At 35.2% G+C, this 21604-nt stretch overlaps 1 protein-coding gene across 4 annotated transcripts in view; it reads left to right on the top strand.

The window, feature by feature from the left end:
* arnt2 (aryl-hydrocarbon receptor nuclear translocator 2) overlaps positions 1–21604 on the top strand; it is a 79425-nt gene that overhangs the window by 20416 nt on the left and 37405 nt on the right. For all 4 annotated transcript variants that reach the window (XM_026266905.1, XM_026266907.1, XM_026266906.1 and 1 more), the window contains 6 exons: positions 8195–8297; positions 10689–10754; positions 13016–13101; positions 17915–17991; positions 19172–19306; positions 19806–19880. In XM_026266905.1, the coding sequence (XP_026122690.1) occupies positions 8195–8297; positions 10689–10754; positions 13016–13101; positions 17915–17991; positions 19172–19306; positions 19806–19880 (542 nt within the window). The remainder of the gene's footprint in view (positions 1–8194; positions 8298–10688; positions 10755–13015; positions 13102–17914; positions 17992–19171; positions 19307–19805; positions 19881–21604) is intronic.

The following is a 21604-nucleotide window of genomic DNA, read 5'->3' on the forward strand; positions in this document are numbered from 1 at the left end:
TCTGGGGTTTCATTTATTTTCTTTCAAGTCTTTAATACTCATCAAGTCTGCATTTATTTGATCAAATAGTTAGAACAGTAGTATTATGTTTTTCCAATTTAAAATAACTGTTCAGTCGTTGCATGTAAACCCAACAAGAGGTAATTTGAAAAAAAGATTTTAAATGTAAACAATTAAAATATATTAATATATGATTCTAGTGAAAGAAAATGCATAAAGAAGAAAAGCAAAATATGAAATGCCATGGAATGGATGTGTATATGCTGAGTAATCCACTATTTTGTAGAGCCAGATTTTTTACTATTAATTACAGGAAGGAAATGGATTTTAGAAAGATGGCAGCATCATTATTTTATTTATACACAGAGATTGGTGGGTCTATTAGTAAAATCTGTTGACTTTAGCAATCTTTGATGCGTTATGTGCCCAGGGCGACAGGTAAAAAATGGGAAAAGGTACTTTATTGTTTTTTTTTCTCAAAAGTTTGCATGCTTGTACCTCAATAAGGATTCAAAATATATTAATATCCTGGTTTTTAACCAACTTTTCTTTTAGCATCCTAATTTTAAGGCCCTTTGTGGTTCATTTTCAGAGATATAGGATTTCAGTGTGGAAAATTGTGCAGATATGTAATAGTCTAAAACAATGTGGGCCACACACATAAAGCTGATACTTTTTTTTTTTTTTTTTTTTTTTTTTAGGATTCTTCGATGAACAGAGTCCAACAGTAAAACAATTATTTGAAATGGAAATCTTTTGTATCACTACAAATGTCTTTACTATCACTTTTAATCAATTTAATGCATCCTTAATGAATAAAAGTATTATATATTTAAAAAAAAATCTGACTTTTGAACATTTGTGTAATTTGTAATGACAAAACTGCACCAAACTGAGGCATTTCCACAAGGGATCTCAGATCCAACTTTATATCATATAAAAATTCTTCAGAAAAGGGCAGTCAGTAATTTCCTTTTCAATCTTAGAAACTCGCAGGTTTAGAAAGAATTCTGTCCTTGCAGAAGGTCCAGATAAAATATTGTGGCTAAAATATGGCGCTCTTGATGAGGTTTTGATAACCTCATATGTTTTAGTGATAAAGCGATCAAATGAAGCGGCCAAGGGGGATATTTTCCATGTCTCTTCAAACTCTCCTCCACTAATGTGTGCTCTGTGCTGGAATGCTAAGGGTTGGCTCTGCATACATAATTGATTAAGAGTGATTTGGGTGGCTTTGTATGTGTGTGTGTGTGTTTCCCTGAAGTGGGAAATGATGGCTGGAGACATCAGTGAGATCTCGCACACCATCCATCAGACCACACAACACCACACACCTGTGTACAACTGCACGATCTGTTCTTGCCTCATATACATAATCGTATATATGGAAACATTTCACTCAAAGCCTGCATTTGCGATGCATCATAACGGTATGCTTTATGCACTGTGATTTTTATGTACAACACATTGTGCTGCATTGTTTTGTAATCACATAACCCATCAATGGTTATGCTTTTAAAGAGTGTTCTGAATTGCAAAACACGTGAGACCTCAGATTAAGTGTTGATCTTAATGCATTATACTCTTTAAAGCTGTAACTATGAATAGGAATGTATTGTAATGCATTTTAGCTGTGGCCACCATGTTTCACTGGTACATAAAAATAATCTTAATGTGTATTATAAAGCATGATGAATGGCCCACGGAGGGCATTTCTGCCATTTAGAGCCATTTCTACATAACATTAGTTATGCACATAATGCCAAGAGTCTCACATTCTGTTGAACTATCAGAATTTTTGCAATGCAATTCGTCTTCATGGTGACAAAATGAAATATTCTCTCATCAATTATTAAAGCGTGCATTGAGACATGCAAAGAATGCACAAATTAGATTTTGTTGCCCGTAGCCTACATATCTAAACTAGTTTACAAGTTTTGTGAGCTAAAAGCTGTAGCATGAATTGAAAATGAATGACTGATCTTAGGACAATGAGCTCAGATTTATGAGAACACTGGTGATTTGAATAATAATATATGTATTATTGTTTGTAAAGCATGGTGCAAGTGTTTGCCAGTATTATGGGGTTGTTTCCAAAGTAATGCATGGTGTGATCAAATGAATATCAGCTTTGGATGAAATATTTCTGCTGAGTGCATCAAAGTAAGAGGCAAATTTAAATGAAGCGCTAACTAGATACGTTTTTCCTTAAGGTTATAGATTCAAGCGACATCCGACCTGAAATTCTCTGTGCAAATTAAACATGAAGTACCTTCTGTAGCATTCTGTAGGCGATAAACAAATGGGCCCATTTTTCAACAATGGGTTTATTTTTATAAACATACTTCACTGTTTAAGATAACTTTCTTATTACAGCTTTATTTCTTATTCATTTTCATCCTTAAAGGACAGCGATTATTTCTCTGGCAACACTCTCTGTTTGTCCTTCCATCTATGAAGGTCTTGTCAATGGCGACTGCTGCCTAAATATTTAACTTGGCTGGGGTTGGTGGCCTGGGATATTTTCCATTTTTGTTGCTTTGTTCATTTTTAGAATAATAATGATACACTTGCCCACCACAGAGGAGAAACAAAGGAGTCTGTGTGGCAGAATGGGGCATATATGTTCGGCGCAGCAGACCCTTGCCCAGATTCCACACTGTGTCTTTTTCTTTTTAGAGGAATTGGGGATTTTGATTGGATGTCCTTGCGGTTCTTGGACCAGTCTGGGAGTTCTGGCTAACATTTCCTCATTCCTCCAAGGGTTATCCTTAGATCCCCTTCAGGTGCTCATGGAGTTGAAGTTGGAGGAGCCGTTTTTGTCAGGAGGTGATGTTCCCATGCATGGTTGTTGGACTTTTTGAAAGTTCAACAAAAGTTCTCTGTTGCGGAAGCATCCAGGGAAAGTGGTCCAAAGCAAACCCCACCTGCTGAGCTCTGCTTTGGATAGCAGGAGACTGAGGAACGGTCATCCAAACCCACGCAGGTCTTCAAAACAGCAAACCATCATGCATAGATGACTAGCACTTACTCATACCAGTGCAAACAAGAAGATTGATATGCATTACCATGCAACTGTTCAGTGGCTTTTTGTGTCCTCCACCAAGTTTAAACCATGGAGTCATGAAAGATTAAATCTGTTGTTGTAAAAATGGTTGTTGGTTTTGGTCTATTGCCCTCGTTTTGGTAGTATGTTTCCATCTACCCATCTGATGACATCCCACCATTAGATCTCTATATTATTGTTTTTCATTTACATGGCGTGTTTCTTTGTATTCCTCTTATCTTGAATCATTCAGAGTTTTGGCACTTTATCACAATTTCATGTCATGATAGATCACCTCGGAGATGCAGAAAATCCTGTTTGACTGCTGGAAGAAAGTCAGAAAGTCAAAAATGTTGAGCATTGGGGAGGCAGAGAGGTCAGAGTCATTTTAGAAGGTGATTGCGGTTGAAGTCTGGAAAAATTCCTGTCCAATTTGCCATCATTAAACCGTTATTATATTTGCCTCGAAAAAACTTTTTTGCAGTCGAAATAATTTTCCATTTCCACTAAGGGATGTAACGATTGACCACGAGCCAGTTGAAAATCAATTCAAATATGTAACTATTCATATCGGTTGAGATGCTAAACAAATCTTGATTCGATTAGGGGTAAAAGTTTATATAAATGTGTGAAGGAGGGGAACTTAATCTCTTTAGAAAAGTTTAGATGGTATTTTTTCTTTCGTCTTGTCTCTGTATAGTGCACATTAAAGCTGCAATATGTGATTTGTGTTATTGACCACAAGAGGGCGAATTTCCAACAATAACAAAGGCGAAGCTTGATGACGCTATGAAGCAGGTGACGATGGGAGATGTCGTTTTTAATGCGTTTTCACCATAGCAATGTATCTAAATTGGATAAACAAATCATGATCACGGATGAGGTAATTTATTTGTTTTTGTATTACCTGTATATCTGATCGTATTATTTTATGTCATCATAATGTACTGCAAGGAACGTGAAATGTTATACTATATGTAACCCCTCCTGTCTGTCGCTAGTGCGTCTCTTGAGATCGGGGAGTGAGGTTTACCTGCACAGCACTACTTGCTGGCCTCCGTTACATATATTATCCAGTTACAACTTGCAGCTATTTGTTAAATGATTTGTTGGGTTAATGTTGTGCAGTGTTACGTGTTTATGGTTAATGCCGTGTTGTTTAACGAGGTCAAACCAATCGTTCTAAAAGTAAATTTGAACGAACATTTGCAAGTAATGACTAAATTTATTTTTAACAACACATTTGTATTGCCATAATCTCGGTCACCACACGTGATAAAAGTCCTTACCTTAGTACAAAGAGTAATATAACAGTCCCTTTGCCACGTTATGTTATTTTCTCACAGGTAACGTTATTGATAAAAAAAAAAATGCTACAGTGACAGAATGTACAGGCATGTGGTGTAATTCATATCTATTAAAATCATCTTTACTGTAACTATTACGTTACTTGTACAATAACAAAATAAATAATTGATTTGCTTACCTGTCTATCAATACACTCGCGAGAGCAGAGTCTCTGTCAAGTCCAAGATTTTCGCGCAGCTCTCTCCATCTCGTAAACGCCTGGCCGATATTTATCCTGGTTTTATTCCTCCGTTTGTCACACAGTCTGCGTGTATCCGAATATGGACGCTTACGTTTTACTGGCACTTCAGTACTCGCCAAAGAGTAATCGTGATCCATAACAATGACAACCAAACCATACGCGCGGCTATAACATAACCACCACTTCCGCATTTGACCATGTGACATTTGACCGGTGTGGTGGAACATCACATGGTCTACACCGGAAACAAAGTATAGAGCGGACATTGCGTCACTGAGAGGCGACATTTCTTTTCCGGGACGGCCAGTTATTTAAAATCGGAATTTCTCTGAAATAAAAAATCTTTGGAGACTTTTGAGATATTGTAAGTACACAACTGGAGGAAATATATAACACTGTGCAAGTTATTTTCGTTAATTTTATTACAAAATTCCTCCATATTGGAGCTTTAAAATTCACAAGTGCAGCGCTGCTTTGTTTACAGTGGCTATCAAGAAAAGCTTTAAGCTCCACCTGCTGGCAGAGGGTAAATCTGCGTCTCGTTCATGTCGTCTGCTGTTTCTGGTTCATGCAGATATTTTTTTTATTTAGGCCTGTAGTTTAACAAAACTGAATTCAAACCATTCTGTTTTTGCTTAAATTTGAATTTATACAATCTAATTTAAATTAAAAACTGCTCATGTTGCCATGTATTTATATTTAAATTAGGACATTAGACATTAGAAGCAATCAAAACCAACAGAAGAATAATAATATGCAAGTGCTTTATAAGTACAGGTGCATCTCATAAGCCACAAACATTCATTGCCAAAGAAGCTGGCTGTTCACAGAGTGCAGTATCCAAGCATGTTAACAGAAAGTTTAGTGGAAGGAAAAAGATGCACAACACCGAGAGAACCGCAACCTTATGAGGATTTGTCAAGCAAAATCGATTCAAGAATTTGAGTGAACTTCACAAGGAATGGATTGAGGCTGGGGTCAAGGCATCTAGAGCCACCACACACAGACGTGTCAAAGATTTTGCTCAACCACAGACAACGTCAGATGCGTCTTACCTGGGCTAAGGAGAAGAAGAACTGGACTGTTGCCCAGTGGTCCAAAGTCCTCTTTTCAGATGAGAGCAAGTTTTGTATTTCATTTGAAAACCAAGGTCCTAGACTCTTAAGGAAGGGTGGAGAAGCTCATAGTTGCTTGAAGTCCAGTGTTAAGTTTCCACAGTCTGTGACGATTTGGGGTGCAATGTCATCTGCTGGTGTTGGTCCATTCTGTTTTTTGAAAACCAAAGTCACTGCACCTGTTTACCAAGAAATATTGGAGCACTTCATGCTTCCTTCTGCTGACCAGCTTTTTGAAGATGCGGATTTCATTTTCCAGCAGGATTTGGCACATGCCCACACTGCCAAAAGCACCAAAAGTTAGTTTAATGACCATGGTGTTGGTGTGCTTGACTGGTCAGCAAACTCACCAGACCTGAACACCAGAGAAAACTATGAGGTATTGTCAAGAGGAAAATGAGAAACAAGAGACCAAAAAATGCAGATGAGCTGAAGGCCACTGTCAAAGAAACCTGGGCTTCCATACCACCTCAGCAGTGCCAAAGCAAAAGAAGCCCCCCTACCAAGTACTGTAGTAAATGAGCATACTTTCCAGAAGACCGAAAATTCATTAAAAATGTTTTTATTTTTTTATGGGTCTTATGAAAGTATTCTAATTTGTTGAGAGTGAATTGGTGGGTTTTTTTTTAATTTGAGCCTAAATCATCACAATTAAAAGAACCAAAGACTTAAACTACTTCAGTCTGTCTGCATTGAATTTATTTAATACACAAGCATCACAATTTGAGTTGAATTATTGAAATAAATCACGACATTCTAATTTATTGAGATGCACCAGTATATTATTATAGTGTTATAGTAGAATTTCACAAAGAAACATACAGCATTTTGTCCAAGCAATAATAAAAAGACACATTTCATCTCATTTTTTAAAAAAAAAGATCATGATCTAATCGTAAGACCAAAATCGTGAATCTAATCGTGACTTGAGTGAATAGTCACATTCCTTATTTCCAGCAAGGTTTTGCCTTGTTGAAAGGCCTATATATTACAGCACAGCTGACCTTTTCAGTGTTATTGAGTTTTCGGTAGGGCACTGGGTCACCATCTGGATGATTTACAATTGTAATCCAGCTTAGTTTATCATCTCCATATGGTTTTCCACCCAATTGTTTGTTGAACAACAGCTACCAAGGGCCTCTTTCTTGATGTTCTTGAGCGGTCCTGTTGTTATCCATCTTCGAGAGGAGTATTAATAGCTTTTAAATGCTTCCAACGTTCTTGGCGTCTGTCCTTCAGAGTGGAAAGACTTCTCGACAATTAGATCTGCTCCTGGGGGCTTTAGCAGCTGTCACTGGATCAGTTCAGAGACGACTACTTCTCGGCTGAAAGGCATGTCAGCTAATTTGTTTATGGAAATAACTTCAGGCTTCAATAATCCCAAGCTTTTGTCCTATAGGCATCAGCATTCCGAGAAGTATAACACTCTCTATTTGACTATTGTTCTGGGTGTTTTGTTAAGACAATGAAATTTTTTGGCCTCTTCCTCCCTTATTCTTGTTGTGCTGGATGGGGAAGAACAATTTTAAAATGCTTGTGATTGGATTATTTTAGCCGGTCTTCTGTGCCTTGTAATCGAGCAGATGTTGTAGCGGTGGACGAGATGGTCATAACATTTACTGTGCATCTGTATGTGTTTGTGGGAACGCTTCTTGTTTATTATGGGATTTATTAGGATTGAACGGCCCCTGAAAGGCACTTCTGCAAACGGTTACTGTGGCATCTCAGAAATGCATTTTGTAACTTAAGGCCATTATGGTCATGAATCAAATTAGAGATGTGTACAAGTAATCAACTATACCAATGAAAACACTATTTGGACAATGTGCATTTGTTCTCTACACCAGGCAAAGACACAATAAATTTAGCATGCTAAATCACCCCCATAAATCTAATCAAATGAATGCACTGGGTGCTGCTATGAATGTGTGAGGCTGAAGTGATACGAGGTAATCGCTTAATAACTGGTGCATCCAAAGGTTGTGGAAATTGTTGATTCCTTTTTGATATGTTTGACACTTGATATATTCATGCAGTCCAGTGGATGATGCACCTTACTGCAGCTCACATCTCCATAAAAGTTCAATCAACTTTTCAAATAAGAGTTATTGTTATTGAATCTAAACAAATACATTCCCACCTTAAAAACTATATTATATTAACATAATTAACTATATAAACTCTATTCCCTGACACACAAACAGTATTATTTTAAATGTTAGATTTGGGAGTCTGCCATGACACTCATTGAGAGCAATACTGCAAGCGTATTGATACAGATGGAGACATTCCAGATTGAGAGATGTCGCCTTTAAAATAGTTTTGTCTTTTAATATATTATTGTAATGTAATGATTTCTGAAGGATCATGCAGAGACTGGAGAAATGGCTGCTGAAAAATCAGCTTTGCATCACAGAAAATAAAAACAAACACATAAAAAACATCTTTCCTCTTTCCTGTCTGTGTGCGTGTGTTGATTTCCAGGGCGTATATTGGACCTGAAGACGGGGACAGTGAAGAAGGAAGGACAGCAGTCCTCTATGAGAATGTGTATGGGCTCCAGACGTTCCTTCATCTGCAGAATGAGGTACAGATCTCATGGTCACTGGTGTGGTGTGGTGATTAACGATCAGGACTCATAACGGAAGGTTGCAAGTTCGATTCCCAATAGAAGAATGAGCTTTGAACCATCAGCATATCCATTTTTTAGATATTGGCACACCATAGTCTTTGCATATTGAGGCCATTTGGATCCAATTTAAGCAGATTTTGAGAGCTTATGTCACTCTCATAAAATTAATTACACTGTGTGATGTTTTAAAAGGTTCATATTTAGGTGAGCTGATTGACATTATAACTACTTATAAATAAATTCACGCCTATGTGTTTATTAACTGTAGGTGTAGAAGTCTGGGTTTATGCATCTTTCTGTCTTCATTATGATCCTTCATGAAATATTCCCCTCTTTATCCAAGTTTTTTCATTCATTTTTTTTTCTGAAAATACTACAATTTTACTGGTTGATTTTTAAAGCCTGCATGAACTTTCAAGACAACAAAATGCAGTATTAATTGGATTTATTAGCAATGAGGCAAACAGAAACTTGATGTTATTGTTGCCGAACATTCCTGTCCTTCCCCGCAGTATGTTTAAAAGGTGTTTTCATTCATAATGTTGTTTGGAAATGTTGTTTGGTCCATATTTAGCACCAGACGAAAACATGCACTTCCCGAATTTGATTTGAATGTCCGTGCCAGTTTAAGTCGCAAACCATGACGAGCAAATTCCAACATAATGCATGATTAAGCCGCATATGTTTTTGTGCTTCCTTTAGCACATAAATATGAGAGTTAGCAACTGTGTTCATGTTTAATGATTTCTATTTGTGGCTCTTTGACAGATTGAAACCGCATGCTAGTGGATGAGCGCATCTGTTGAGTGTGTGTTAAAATGCTTGAGATAAACAGAACCCCTAAAAAGCATGAGCATCATTCTTAAAAGTTCTTACACAATGCTAGACACCATGAGTCAACTCTGAAGGACGCTTACTTGCTTGTTGTTGTCCAAAAACGTACATGCCATTTATTTGCATACCTTGCATTCATGAACACAGCCTATTTGACATAGACCCGAGGGACGACAGATTGTCTCGCCAGGTTGAATGGAAGTGATTTTGGGAGATAAACAGCTCAAGTTGGAACAGATGTGAACTATTTTACCCCTCAACAGGGTCAGAGATTTCAGGTCGCTCTTATAGTCTTTACTGTCTTTACTTGCTGGATTCAAATGATAACAGCTATATATAGTCATAACATGGTCACTAGAATATTAGATATCATCAGTGGTTGTGCTATTAATAATTTATTTATTTTATTATTAGTTGTAAAAAAAACAAAAAAAAAAACTTTTTTTGTTTCGAGTTTAAAAAAACATTGTAGTCTTGTATTTTTCTGTCAACATGACTGACAACATTTTTAATTGTCAATTCTTTCTTTCTTTAGTTATTGTTAAACTATTTTCTAGCTATGCAGTCTCTGTGTGCATATTATTAAATCCGAATTAAATGCCACAAAAATGTAATACATGTATATATTTTTACCAACATAAAAAAAATAATAATAATAAGTGATCATTTGTACCATAAATTGAGTTGAGGTTAAAAGTTTTACAAAAATTAAGATTTATTTTTTTTTTTATAGTTTTCTTGTATTTGTCAATTTGTATTGACATCTTGACTGTTCATTTATTTATTTGTTTGTTTAGTTTCTAGTATTTAATAGTTAATGCAGCCTCTTAATACATAGTATTTAATCTGAATCTACTTTGCCGATTGTACCAAAAAAAAAAAAAAAAAAAAAAAAACTTAAAAAATGATTGCTTTTTACTATTATCATCATAAAAATTATGGGATCTTTTTTTTTTATTAAAATATATGGTAATTTACTATATGCCATAAATTAAAATAGTTAAGTTGTTGAGGTTTAAAGTAAAAAATAAAAAAATAAATAATAATTATATATATATATATATATATATATATATATATATATATATATATATATATAATTTTGTCAGTATTTTTCTTTAAAAATAAATAAATTTATTTTTAGTTAACATGACCTCGGAGTACATATTATTTCAATGTAATCTTTTACAATTTTTATCATTGCTTTTTTTAAAATAATACAATCTTTTTATTTTATTTTAAATCATCTAGGTGATTATTTGTGCCATTAAAAGCTGATGTTTCCAAAGTTTAATGTTTAACATACTTTGTCAGTGTAGTTTTTTTTTCTGCATCGTTTCACAGTTAATGGAGCCCTTGAAATGCACTTGATTTAATCTGAATGTTCTTTGCTCTTTAATTTTTTTTTTAATCATTTAGGTTTCCAAACTTTAATGTTTAACAAAAATGTACATGCATTTGTAGTCTCATCCATTTATGGTGAGAATTTAAGGATATTCAAATGTTTTTTAGGTGTGGCAGTGCTCCACTGGATCATATCTCACTGAATCGGTTGTCCAGCATGAGAAAGAGATACAGGTATGAATCTTCTTCTTTATTCATATTTAAAATTTTCAACCCTAGTTTATTAACCAAACATCCTGTAATTTAAAACAGGACTTGTGCAGTAAGATTTGCTGATTCATTTATAGTGTACACTTACAATCAAACCCATTAAAAAACAAAACAAAAAAACAACGTACCTTGTGAACGTTTTGTCAGGTAATCTAAAAGTCAGCTTGATGTGCTAACATGTAAATGAACTAGTTTGTTTTAAGTCAAAAGTATTTTATCTGACTGAATAAACCTGAATGCATCGGATTCCATTAGGAATTTCTTTACAGTAAGCAATTAATTAAATATTACTTAAATAGCACATTTTAGAGTCTGTTTTTTGTTTCTGAACATGGTTTAATGGTAAGTCTTGAAACAGTGAAAGTAAAGCAGCACACAGATAATTAAATAAACGCTTATCTATTATCTTAGTTGTCTTGCAGCGCTTAGGACTTTTGGCATTACATGAATGACTTCTAGGAATTGTGTATCCTTAAAGAAAATTCATAGAATTTGTTCTTAAACACCAGTGTTTATGTTCATCCCTCCTGTAATTTGCCCTTTGACCCCTGATGTTTAACCCAATGCATCAAACTTGCAGTGCTGTGTGTTTTTTGGGTTTTGACAGCTCTGGAATGCAGGAATCGCCTCTTCCAGGAACATCTGTGAGAGAAATACATTGCAGATGTCTGATTGATAAATGGCACATGTGTGTCAAATGTTTATGCAAAAAGGCCTGTTGTACAGTTCACAAAACTGGGCCAATATGGATGAGGGATAATATTGGATACTAAATCGAAAACAAAATAATATTGGTTTTCATTTCCATTTGGTAGATCCTTTTATCCAAAATGACTTTAAGTGCATTAAAGGAATGTGCTTGATCTTTATGTGTTGACCCTAAGAATCGAACCCATGACCTTGTGTTGGGCACGCAGTTGAGCTCATAAACAAAAATTAAATGATGATTGCAAACTAACTGCCATGGCATAGCTATCCGTTGAGCTTGCAAACTGAAAATAAATTAATGAACTCAAAGTAAATGGAAACTCTAAATCTAATCTTGACTGATTTGACAGGGGATGGGATTGTGCACAGAGCGCATGAAGAACATTATGAGAAAGGCACACGAAGTGCTTCGTATTAATGGACGGGGTAAAAAGTTTGATTCAGAGTCCAAGGATATTGTGCATATTTGGTTTCCCTTTGCTTTTCTAAAATCTCTTAAGTTCAGCAGACTAAATATATTTAATTTGTGAAGATTCCAGGAAATGTTATTTTGCTCTCATGTTATTACTTTTAAGTCTGTACACTGTTTTCGGTGCTGAAATGGATATTTTTCAATGTGTCAATGCTACAATCCAATACATTTCGACATATAAAATGGTCATGATCTTCAGTTCTGTTTGTCTGTGTTATTGGCATAGAAATTAAATTACTTTTATCTAATTACTAAAACATTGATATAAAACCTAAATAGAAATGTTGAACAAAAACAAAAATTTACTTCATCTAAAGCTGAAATTTAATGTACTCTGTTTTTAGTTTTTTCAGTAAAATATATATTTATTCAGCAAGGACATGTTAATTTGATCAAAACTGTCTCTAAAGATATTTATAATGTTACAAAAGAGCTTTATTTCAAATAAAAGCTCTTAACCTTTCTGTTCACCTGAAGAATCTAAAAAAAAAAAAAAACTTAACAAAGTTACCTGAACACGAGTAATGATCCTGAAAATTAATCTTTGCATCTCAGGAGTAAATTGCATTTTAAAATATATTTTAATAGAAAAGTTCTTTGAAATTGTAATAATATTTCACAATATTGTTGTTTTTACTATATTGTTGTTTTTACTGTAATTTTGATCAAATAATATTTCACAATATTATTGTTTTTACTGTAATTTTGATCAAATAAATTAAGCCTGGCTGAGCAGAAGGAAGATCTTTTTAAAACACTAAAGCTTACCAGCCCCAAACTTTTGAACTGTAGTGATATTGAAATAAAAGCAGGTCTGAAATCATCTTGATGTGTGCAGATGGAGTCATGCTGTTGTTGTGCTTCTGTGTTTTGTTTTGATGTGAAATGCTAAAGGGAACATTTTTGCGGATGTTCGTGCCGGCTTTCCAAATCAGATCCTGCAGCCCGTAATCCTCATACGACCCGAATACCAACTTTAAAGGACCAAACACGAGTACCAGACATGTTTTGTTTATTTCATTCTTCGTTTCTCTTTCATTCACAGGAATGGTCTTGGTCCGTCTAAGGAGGGGGAGGCGCAGTACTCCGTTGTGCACTGTACCGGCTACATCAAGGCCTGGCCGCCGGCGGGTACTTACACAAACACACTCAAACACAGTCAGTTCAAAGCCACTGAATCAGAGACAAACATACAAATATCCAAACAAATACTCCAAAGTGGACCAGTGTTGGGTAAATAAAGGTTGATCTAAGGCTAGGATAATATTTTTTATATTGGGGGGGTAAAAGTATTGAAAGTAGAAGTACAAGTGTGCACAACTTGACTAACAAGATTGTGTTCAGTTTTAACTCTTTCTTCCATTTTGTATTTTTGGGGTAAGAATAAGAAGCACTTCATCCGGTAATTAGGGTCTTTTAATTCCAACATAAGAAAACATTTCTGGAATCTGCGTCTGAAATGGCATGTATTTACAGTTTATGCATCTCAGAGGGGACATGGATTGATTTAAACTGCAGATACAGATGTATAAATAGGCCTAATGTTTTGTTTTTAACATAAAACTTTGAATACTGACATTTGAAATAATTTTAAACATGAAGAAAAAAAGTTGAAACGTTAAATTAAAACCACCAGTAGGTGACAGCAAGTGAATGTTAACGAGTGAGTCATTGAGCTTCAACCATTCATTCAAACGGCTGATTCAGTCAGATACAAAGCATTTGACTGTGTTAATGAGTACATCACTGAATCATTTATTCAACGGATTAGTTCAAAAAGCTGATTCATTCAATAATAAACACCGTCCATTGCTTAGAGATGCAAAACAATGCTGTGATCTTTGTTTGGAACTGTTTTCGTTAGCAAAATTGAGCAAAAACAAGCAATATTATGTAATAAATGTAAGTCACTTATTGCTTTACTTGTAAAAAAATGATTATTAAATGTGCTCATGCATCTGCAGGAAAAACTGTACTCTTTGTGTGATATAGATTAAGTTAATTAGTCCTACATTAAATTATATAAATATAAAAAGCATACAGAAGCCTTGTAATAAATCTTTTTACAGTGCACTTAACAATAAGCTTCTATTATGCAACATAAGTGTATTAATGAACAATGAGCAATGCATTTGTTACAGTATATAACATTTTTTGTTAATGTTAGTTATTAATACAAATTCTTTATTGTTTATTAAAGTTTATGTTTTTAAATAATGCTGATACATTATTAAATTAAATGATGTATTGGCAAGTGGAACTTATTGTTATTGATGCATGTAAATTAGCTGGTTCCAAAAATTATTATTTGAATCATGTGATTTTTGTGCTAAATGTAACTTAAAGAGAAATGTTCACCCAAGTTGTCATTTATTTACCCTCACGTTGTTCCAAAGACATTGCATCTTGGTTAACCTTTGAAACACAAATTGAGACATTCTCAATGTCTGAGGATTTGAAAGTCGAGGTCACTCAAACTTAAAAGATCTGAAAAAAATAAATAATTAAAAAGCACTATAAAACGAATCCATATGAATCAAGAGGTTTGATCCTTCATGCAATTACTTAATATGATGAACAGATTTAATATATAAACACATATACACTATGTAGTGAAGACATGGTAAACACCGAAGCTCAGCCATGTGTCCTTGTAGTTGTTGATTCTGGACCTCAGGTTTCATTAAAATCTTAATTTGTGTTTAAAAGACTAACCAACATTTTATGGGTTTTAAGTATGATGGCGGCGATAAAATATTGACAGTTTTCATTTTTGGGTGAATCATCCATTTAACTTGCATTCATCATCAACATGTACTTATGCAAATGATTCAGAGGAACCAGTCCTTTTTTTTTTGTAGGTTCCGCTTGTTAATATTAATTTAATATTCTTACTCAGTATCTGAGTAGACATAAAGAGTAGCAATATTATTGGTGTTTTTTTATATAAAAATAAAGTGTGTATATATATATATATATATATATATATATATATATATATATATATATATATATATATATATATATATATATAATTTTTTTTTTTTTTTTTTTTTTTTTTTTTTCTCTTTTTTTTGCAATCTGAAACCTAATGGAGCAAGTTGTTTGGAAAATGTGTTTGAACTTCTTGAACCACCAGAACTCTGGAATTCAGTGTTAAATTCCAATCGAACCCTTCAGTCCGCAGAACTGTCTGGACTTTTGGATGACTCCCATATGACACCAGCATGCTATACCCCCCCCGCCCCCCCTGGCCTGTGATTCCTATTAACACAACAGCATGTGTGCAGTGAGAAAGGAAGAAATAGACTGTGAACTGAGGAACCCTTAACTCAAAAACTTGAACTTTTAGCCACATATCTTTGTTGGAGGTTGTCCAGGTATCCTCTGAGCGCATCTCCAACATATGTGTGCGTCGTATAAAATTAATCACTCATGCTGGACATCCTGTTTGTTGCATAATGGCACGAAGTAAGGATAAAAATAACCTGCAATGCATGATTGTCAGCCATTATGGTGTCATACTGGAATGTGGTGATTTAAAAGACATCTCGTATCATTTTCATCACGCTGAATGCTAATCAGTGCATTAATGGTTAGGATATGCTCTGGCCTCACCAGATGGCCCTGATATGCATTTTTGATCAGTTTCATAGCATTTGCAAAACAAACACAAGGCTTTATGTGCTCTTTATTACTTTGATATGCAAGCAAATGAATTCTGTCTGCTTGTATAATGTCAGTTTGTGCAAATTAAAGGCAGTAAATTAATTCAAACCATCGGTGCATCTGTCCGTGGTATGCAGCCTGTTTTCAGAGAAGTTTTTTTTCCCCCTGAATGTGTCATTTATGCAGTGATATATATACCGTTCCTGTTTATTTGTAGCACAGAGTCATTAGTATTGTGAACTGCTGTTCCCTGCACAGCCATGCACCGCTGATGCATTGAGTTGTATTTTACTCGAGGTGACAGTTTGCAGTGTGAACGTGGGAACAGACCATGAAATATTGACAATGAGACAATAAATTGACCAGATTTCACTCTATTCTGTATTTATATTATTCAGTACTGCATATATTTGCTGTATGCATAAAAACAAATATACAGAATGACAAGTGTTAAGTCTTTTGAAGCGATTATTTAAATGGATTGGTTAAAAATACTCACAAGTTACTGGTTTGAATCAGTTTAACCTTGAGAAGTGGGTCTGCAATAGAGTGAAAGAGTTTGTCAGTGGCCTTGTTTCCAAGTGTATTTTTCTAATTCTTTTTTCCCCATAGGGCTTTATAAAAAATCTTTTAATAGTTCTGAACCAAACCAACCATTTACTAGGTGAATAGCAACTTTATAAACCTTGAATTGAAGCAAAAATTATTTTTTCAAAAACCAGACAAAAAGACACAACTGTATACCATATTTCATAAGGGAAGGGAAAGAATCACGATCCCATAAAGCATTGTGAATGACATTGATAGAAATTATGGAAAAATTTAAAATCTATTAATTTAAAAATGTTGATTATATATAAGAAATCAATATATTTTATGTTAATGCAAAATAAGTAGTTTGAGACAATAGGAAAAAGTGTTCTTTTGGCTTGCCACAGTTCTTTGATTAGCGGAGATATCGCTGCAGAGTCATTAGTAGTGTAGTTTTTCACCAGGAATTAAGCTTTTAAACACGATTCTGTAAAAAAAATAAGTTGAAATGATGTTGGCTTATGACTTCAATAAAAGCAGAAACTATCAATGAACAAGGTCTGAGATCAGAGTAGGTCTGTTTTTAAAGTAATTGTTCAAAATAATTTATTCTATGTAGAAAATAAATAGGATATTTTACTTCCGGGACTGTTGCACTTTTTGGCTGAGCAAACTGTAGTGAAAGTAAAAAAAAAAAAAAAAAAGTGAAGGTCATGACATTTTGCCAAGTATGGTAACCCATACTCATTTGAATTGGTGCTCTGCAATTAACCCATCCAAGTGCAAACACACAGCAGTGAGTTGGGAACACAGTCCGTGAACACACACCCGGGACTTTGAGCAATTGCCTTTTTCAGGGCACTTCAGCCATGGGTATTGAGGGTAGATGAGAGCACTGTTCATTCACTCCCCTCACCTGCTTGCACTGAGACTTGAACCTGCAACCTTTGGGTTACAAGTCCAACTCTCTAACCATTAGGCCACAGCTGCCTCATAGTAGCCTTACCCCTCACACAGCTCATCGGTTGATCCTAAATTATTTTGTATTGTAAAACATATTTTAAAGAAAGTTGAAAAAACAAAAATCTAATATGAAAAATGTATAATAAAAACAATTATGTAAGAAACAGATACTCAAATCTTTTTATAGCAGTTCTTAGACATTGTGAGAGTGTAGCATTTATTTTATTTTCTATTTCTCATGTTTTTTCTCTTCTTTGCGTCATTCAGAAAGATCATTGTATCCTGAAAAGCTTTTTAGCCGCCAACCATAATGAGGTCAAGGCAAAGAAGGAAGTGTGTCAACGAGAAATCGTTAATGCAATTAAAAAGAGATTAAACGCTTCATGTTCCTGCTTAAACAAACTCTAGGACAGGAGTCGTTTCTCTGCCCTGATTCCCATCTGTCTGACTTCATGTCCCGTATACTCCACATAAAAACGGCACGACAACATCCAGGAACAATAACCGCTTTGCTACTGGTTTTAGAAGACTAAAATAAATCATTATGAATGAAAAAAACTCTTGATGAGTCATGGAGACGTTGACAAAAATATTGAGAAAATGCCAATATCTGGGATCAAAAACATGTTTTTGCACAAAGATTCCCAAACAGGTCATGTGTACTGTTGCAACATAGCATCTCATTAGAAAATGATGTGGGAATAAACATGTTAGTCATCAGGATCTCCACATGTATTCAGTCTGGTGTTTGGACAAATGACTGTCGTTGTTTCTTTTCCAGGCATGACCATTCCGGATGAAGACACGGAAGCAGGTCAAACCAGCAAATACTGCTTGGTTGCGATTGGAAGACTGCAGGTATGTCTGGATCTCGGCTGTACAGTATATGGCAATAAAATTATCAAATGCATGACAGCATGCTTGCATCTGCCTGGAACACCATAGCAACTGTATAGTAACATTTGAGCAAACAAACAGAACACCATAGCAATTATCAAGAAAACCCTAGCTACCACATAGCAACAGTCTAACAACTAGAATATCCTAGTAACCTTATGGCTACGTTCTAGCAACTAGAACACCTTAGCAACTACATGGCTACATTCTATCATTTGGAACACCCTAGCTACTTCATGGAAACATTCTAACAACTTGAACACCTTAGCAACTGCATGGCTACATTCTATCAATTGGAACACCCTAGCTACTTCATGGCAACATTCTAAAAACTAGAACATCCTAGTAACCGCATGGCAACTTTCTAACAACTATAACACCCTAGCAACTGCATGACAACTTTCTACCAACTAGAACACCCTAACAACAGCATGGCAACATTCTAATCAAAAAACACCCTAGGAACCGCATCCAACATTCTAACCATTAGAACACATTAGCATATTCATGACAACATTCTAACAACTATAACAATCTAGCAACTGCATTGCAGTGTTCTAGCTGCTATCTTATTTTTCTTTTTTACTTCAAAAACAAGGGTGTTTTACTTAAAAAAAAGAAGAAAAAAAAACACCCTAGTAACAGCAGCATACTAACAAGTAGAACACCCTAGCAACCACATGGCAACATTATAATGACAAAACACCCTAGTAACCACATGGCAACAATCTTCTGGAGTTGTTGTGCACATGCGGGCAAACTCTAGACAGAAGATGTATTAGGATATGTTGAACCTGTCCTTTCTTTACCTTAACTTATTCACATTTCTTGTCACATATTTCTGGGAACTTAATTCATCTATCATTATAAAAAGTACCTTGTCAGCTCTCAAATAACAAACTCACCTTTTAAAATCAGGGTCACTGCATAAAACTTTTGTATACTTAAGGTTTCAACATGTGTCTAGCATTTAAATGTGATTTGTATTCAATAAATACCTTCCCACATCTGAATGTGCATAGACGGCTATAACTAATTCTTCCACAATCCCATGATAGTGCGGCACTACAAAACATGCATCTATTTGTTTGAGCATCATGACCATCTGTTTGTGTAAAAATCCCTTTACCTCGTCTCTCAGGTGACCAGCTCACCAGTTTCCATGGATATGAACGGACTCTCTGTGCCGACGGAGTTCCTTTCCCGCCACAACTCAGATGGCATCATCACTTTTGTGGACCCTCGTTGCATCAACGTGATTGGCTACCAGCCTCAGGTCAGTTTCACTGAATGTGCAGCTTTATATTAAATGTGCTCTGTGCAATTTTATGAGTTTTGCAGATATTTAGGAAACATACTAAGTTCACAAACATGTTTTTTCAAAAAACAATGCTACAGGCAGTGATTCTACTTTGAAATGTTCATTCCATGTCGGAATGTCTGTTTTTGTTTTTGTCTGGGTGATTCCACTGCTAATTTAACCAATAGTATTTTGACACCCCGGGTTGCCAGTTGTCAGAAAACACAGCGTATTGCAGCCAAGGAAGCCAGCAAATGAACTGGGTCAGAAATTGCAACGAAAAAGCCTCAACATCCATTTAAAGATCTCTATGACCAGAGGTTTTCTTGTCTTCAATCTGGCAAACCGTGTTAGTCTGATGAGAAGGGGTGGGAGAAACAATTCTCTCTCATCAGCTGTGCTCTATTTAACAAATATGAAGAGTTTGTATGAATCAAGCTTTCATATGACTGTTCCTTTTCTTGGGTTTGAACAGGATCTTCTTGGTAAAGACATTTTGGAGTTCTGCCACCCGGAGGACCAGAGCCACCTGCGAGAGAGCTTCCAGCAGGTACACCAACAAAAGGAAACCCAACCACCAGCACTGTTCCAGTCCTACACACATTCATCAGCACCGTGATCCTGTAGGAAAGAAACAAAATAAATAAGATCTCTCGATGTTCTTTTTGAGAAGAAATAAGAGCTAATTGGTCTACTAGGGCTGGATTACCGAAACATTCTTAAGAATAATATTCTTAAAAATAAAGATTTTTTTAAGAAAATATTTGACCAGTTATAGTATTGTAGACCAATCAGTTATGGAGATGCACATCCCTAAAATGAATGCAACAATTCCCGTTGAGCTAGTCATGGCAAAATAATCCGCTCACTTATTTGAAGTGATCAGTGAATTTTCATAAAAAATTGCCATATAGTCAGGCTAATTTTCAAGAATTGTAATTGGGAATATTTGTATGAACTTCCTATATTTTGTAAAAAAATATATATATTTCATAAATCTAGCACAATAAAGATGAAGCACAAATTAATGCGACAGACAGATTCTTTAAAAATAAGCATTAAAAACTGCATCATATTAGAACATGCAACGTCAGGTAGATGTTATTTGAGGTGTTTCTCATTGAGTTGATCGGCAACACTTTAACTTCTTTAAGAAGACATGAATCTTGTCCATGATTCTCTGATTTCCTGAGAAAAACACACCAGTAATCTCCCATGCATCTCCTCAAGTTTCAAGAGATCTCAAACTGTGCTCCGATTTGCCAAGTCTGCATCATATACCAGATATCTCAATATGAACTCTAGCAGTTCTCATGAAGTTCCCCAAAGAGCAACTGATCTGAGCTGGTGACCACATTCATTTTATAATTTGAGTCTCAGGAATATTAGGAGAAACATCTAAGACAAGGTGACACAGTGAACTCGATAGACCCCAGAGCAGGGAAAGAGCAAACTCTGAGGGGGGTGACATTATGTGAATGTTGCTTGCCAAGAAAAACCCCAAATCCTTTGCCTTCCCACTCCAGTCAGTGGAGTGCTGTTTGCAAGTCTCCATCGGTTAGTAGGTGTCGATTGGCTACCCCTGAGAGTTCGTCGAGTACCTGCAGAGAATGGTGAAGAGTCTTGTGTTTGGACATTTAAAGAGGTTTTCTCTGTTGCAGCTGTTGTTGTTGTTTGTCTTTCTGTTTTTAATCCAGTTGCCAATTAAACAGCAAGCTGGTGCTCCTCAGAAGCTCTTTTGACTTCCTCGCTCTCTCTTCCTGTCACATCACCTCTGTTCCTGCTCTTTACCTCACCCTATCTGTTTTATTTTTATCCTTCTCCTTATTTTTCTGACATTCAGTCTTTTTCAGCCCCCTGACTTTACCCTTAAGTTCCTGTCTGGCATTTTGTTTCTTTATTCATTGTTTTCTGTATTGCTCATGTTTTATTATTGTGTTTATTCATATATGTTTTATATATTTTATTGGTAGATTTTATTTATATAATTTACATTTTTGCTTCTGTTCACTTTTAGTTTTTGCTCTTCCTGTCAGGTCACTGTTCCTGTCCTTTACCTCATCTATATATCTTTCCTTTATCCTGGTTGTTATTACTCATGCTTTTGGTTGTTTTTAGCACCTTTTTCCTTGAATTTCCAGTTTTTTTTCTTCTTCTTAGTATTATTTATATACTATAATAGTTTTTCTTCAGATTTAGTTTTTCTTTTTAACTTTTATATTTTCAAATTTTATTTTGAGTATTTTTGTCATTTTTAATAGTTTTTAATATTTC

Source organism: Carassius auratus, chromosome 7, assembly GCF_003368295.1.
Source record: "Carassius auratus strain Wakin chromosome 7, ASM336829v1, whole genome shotgun sequence".
NCBI classification, from domain to species: domain Eukaryota; kingdom Metazoa; phylum Chordata; class Actinopteri; order Cypriniformes; family Cyprinidae; genus Carassius; species Carassius auratus.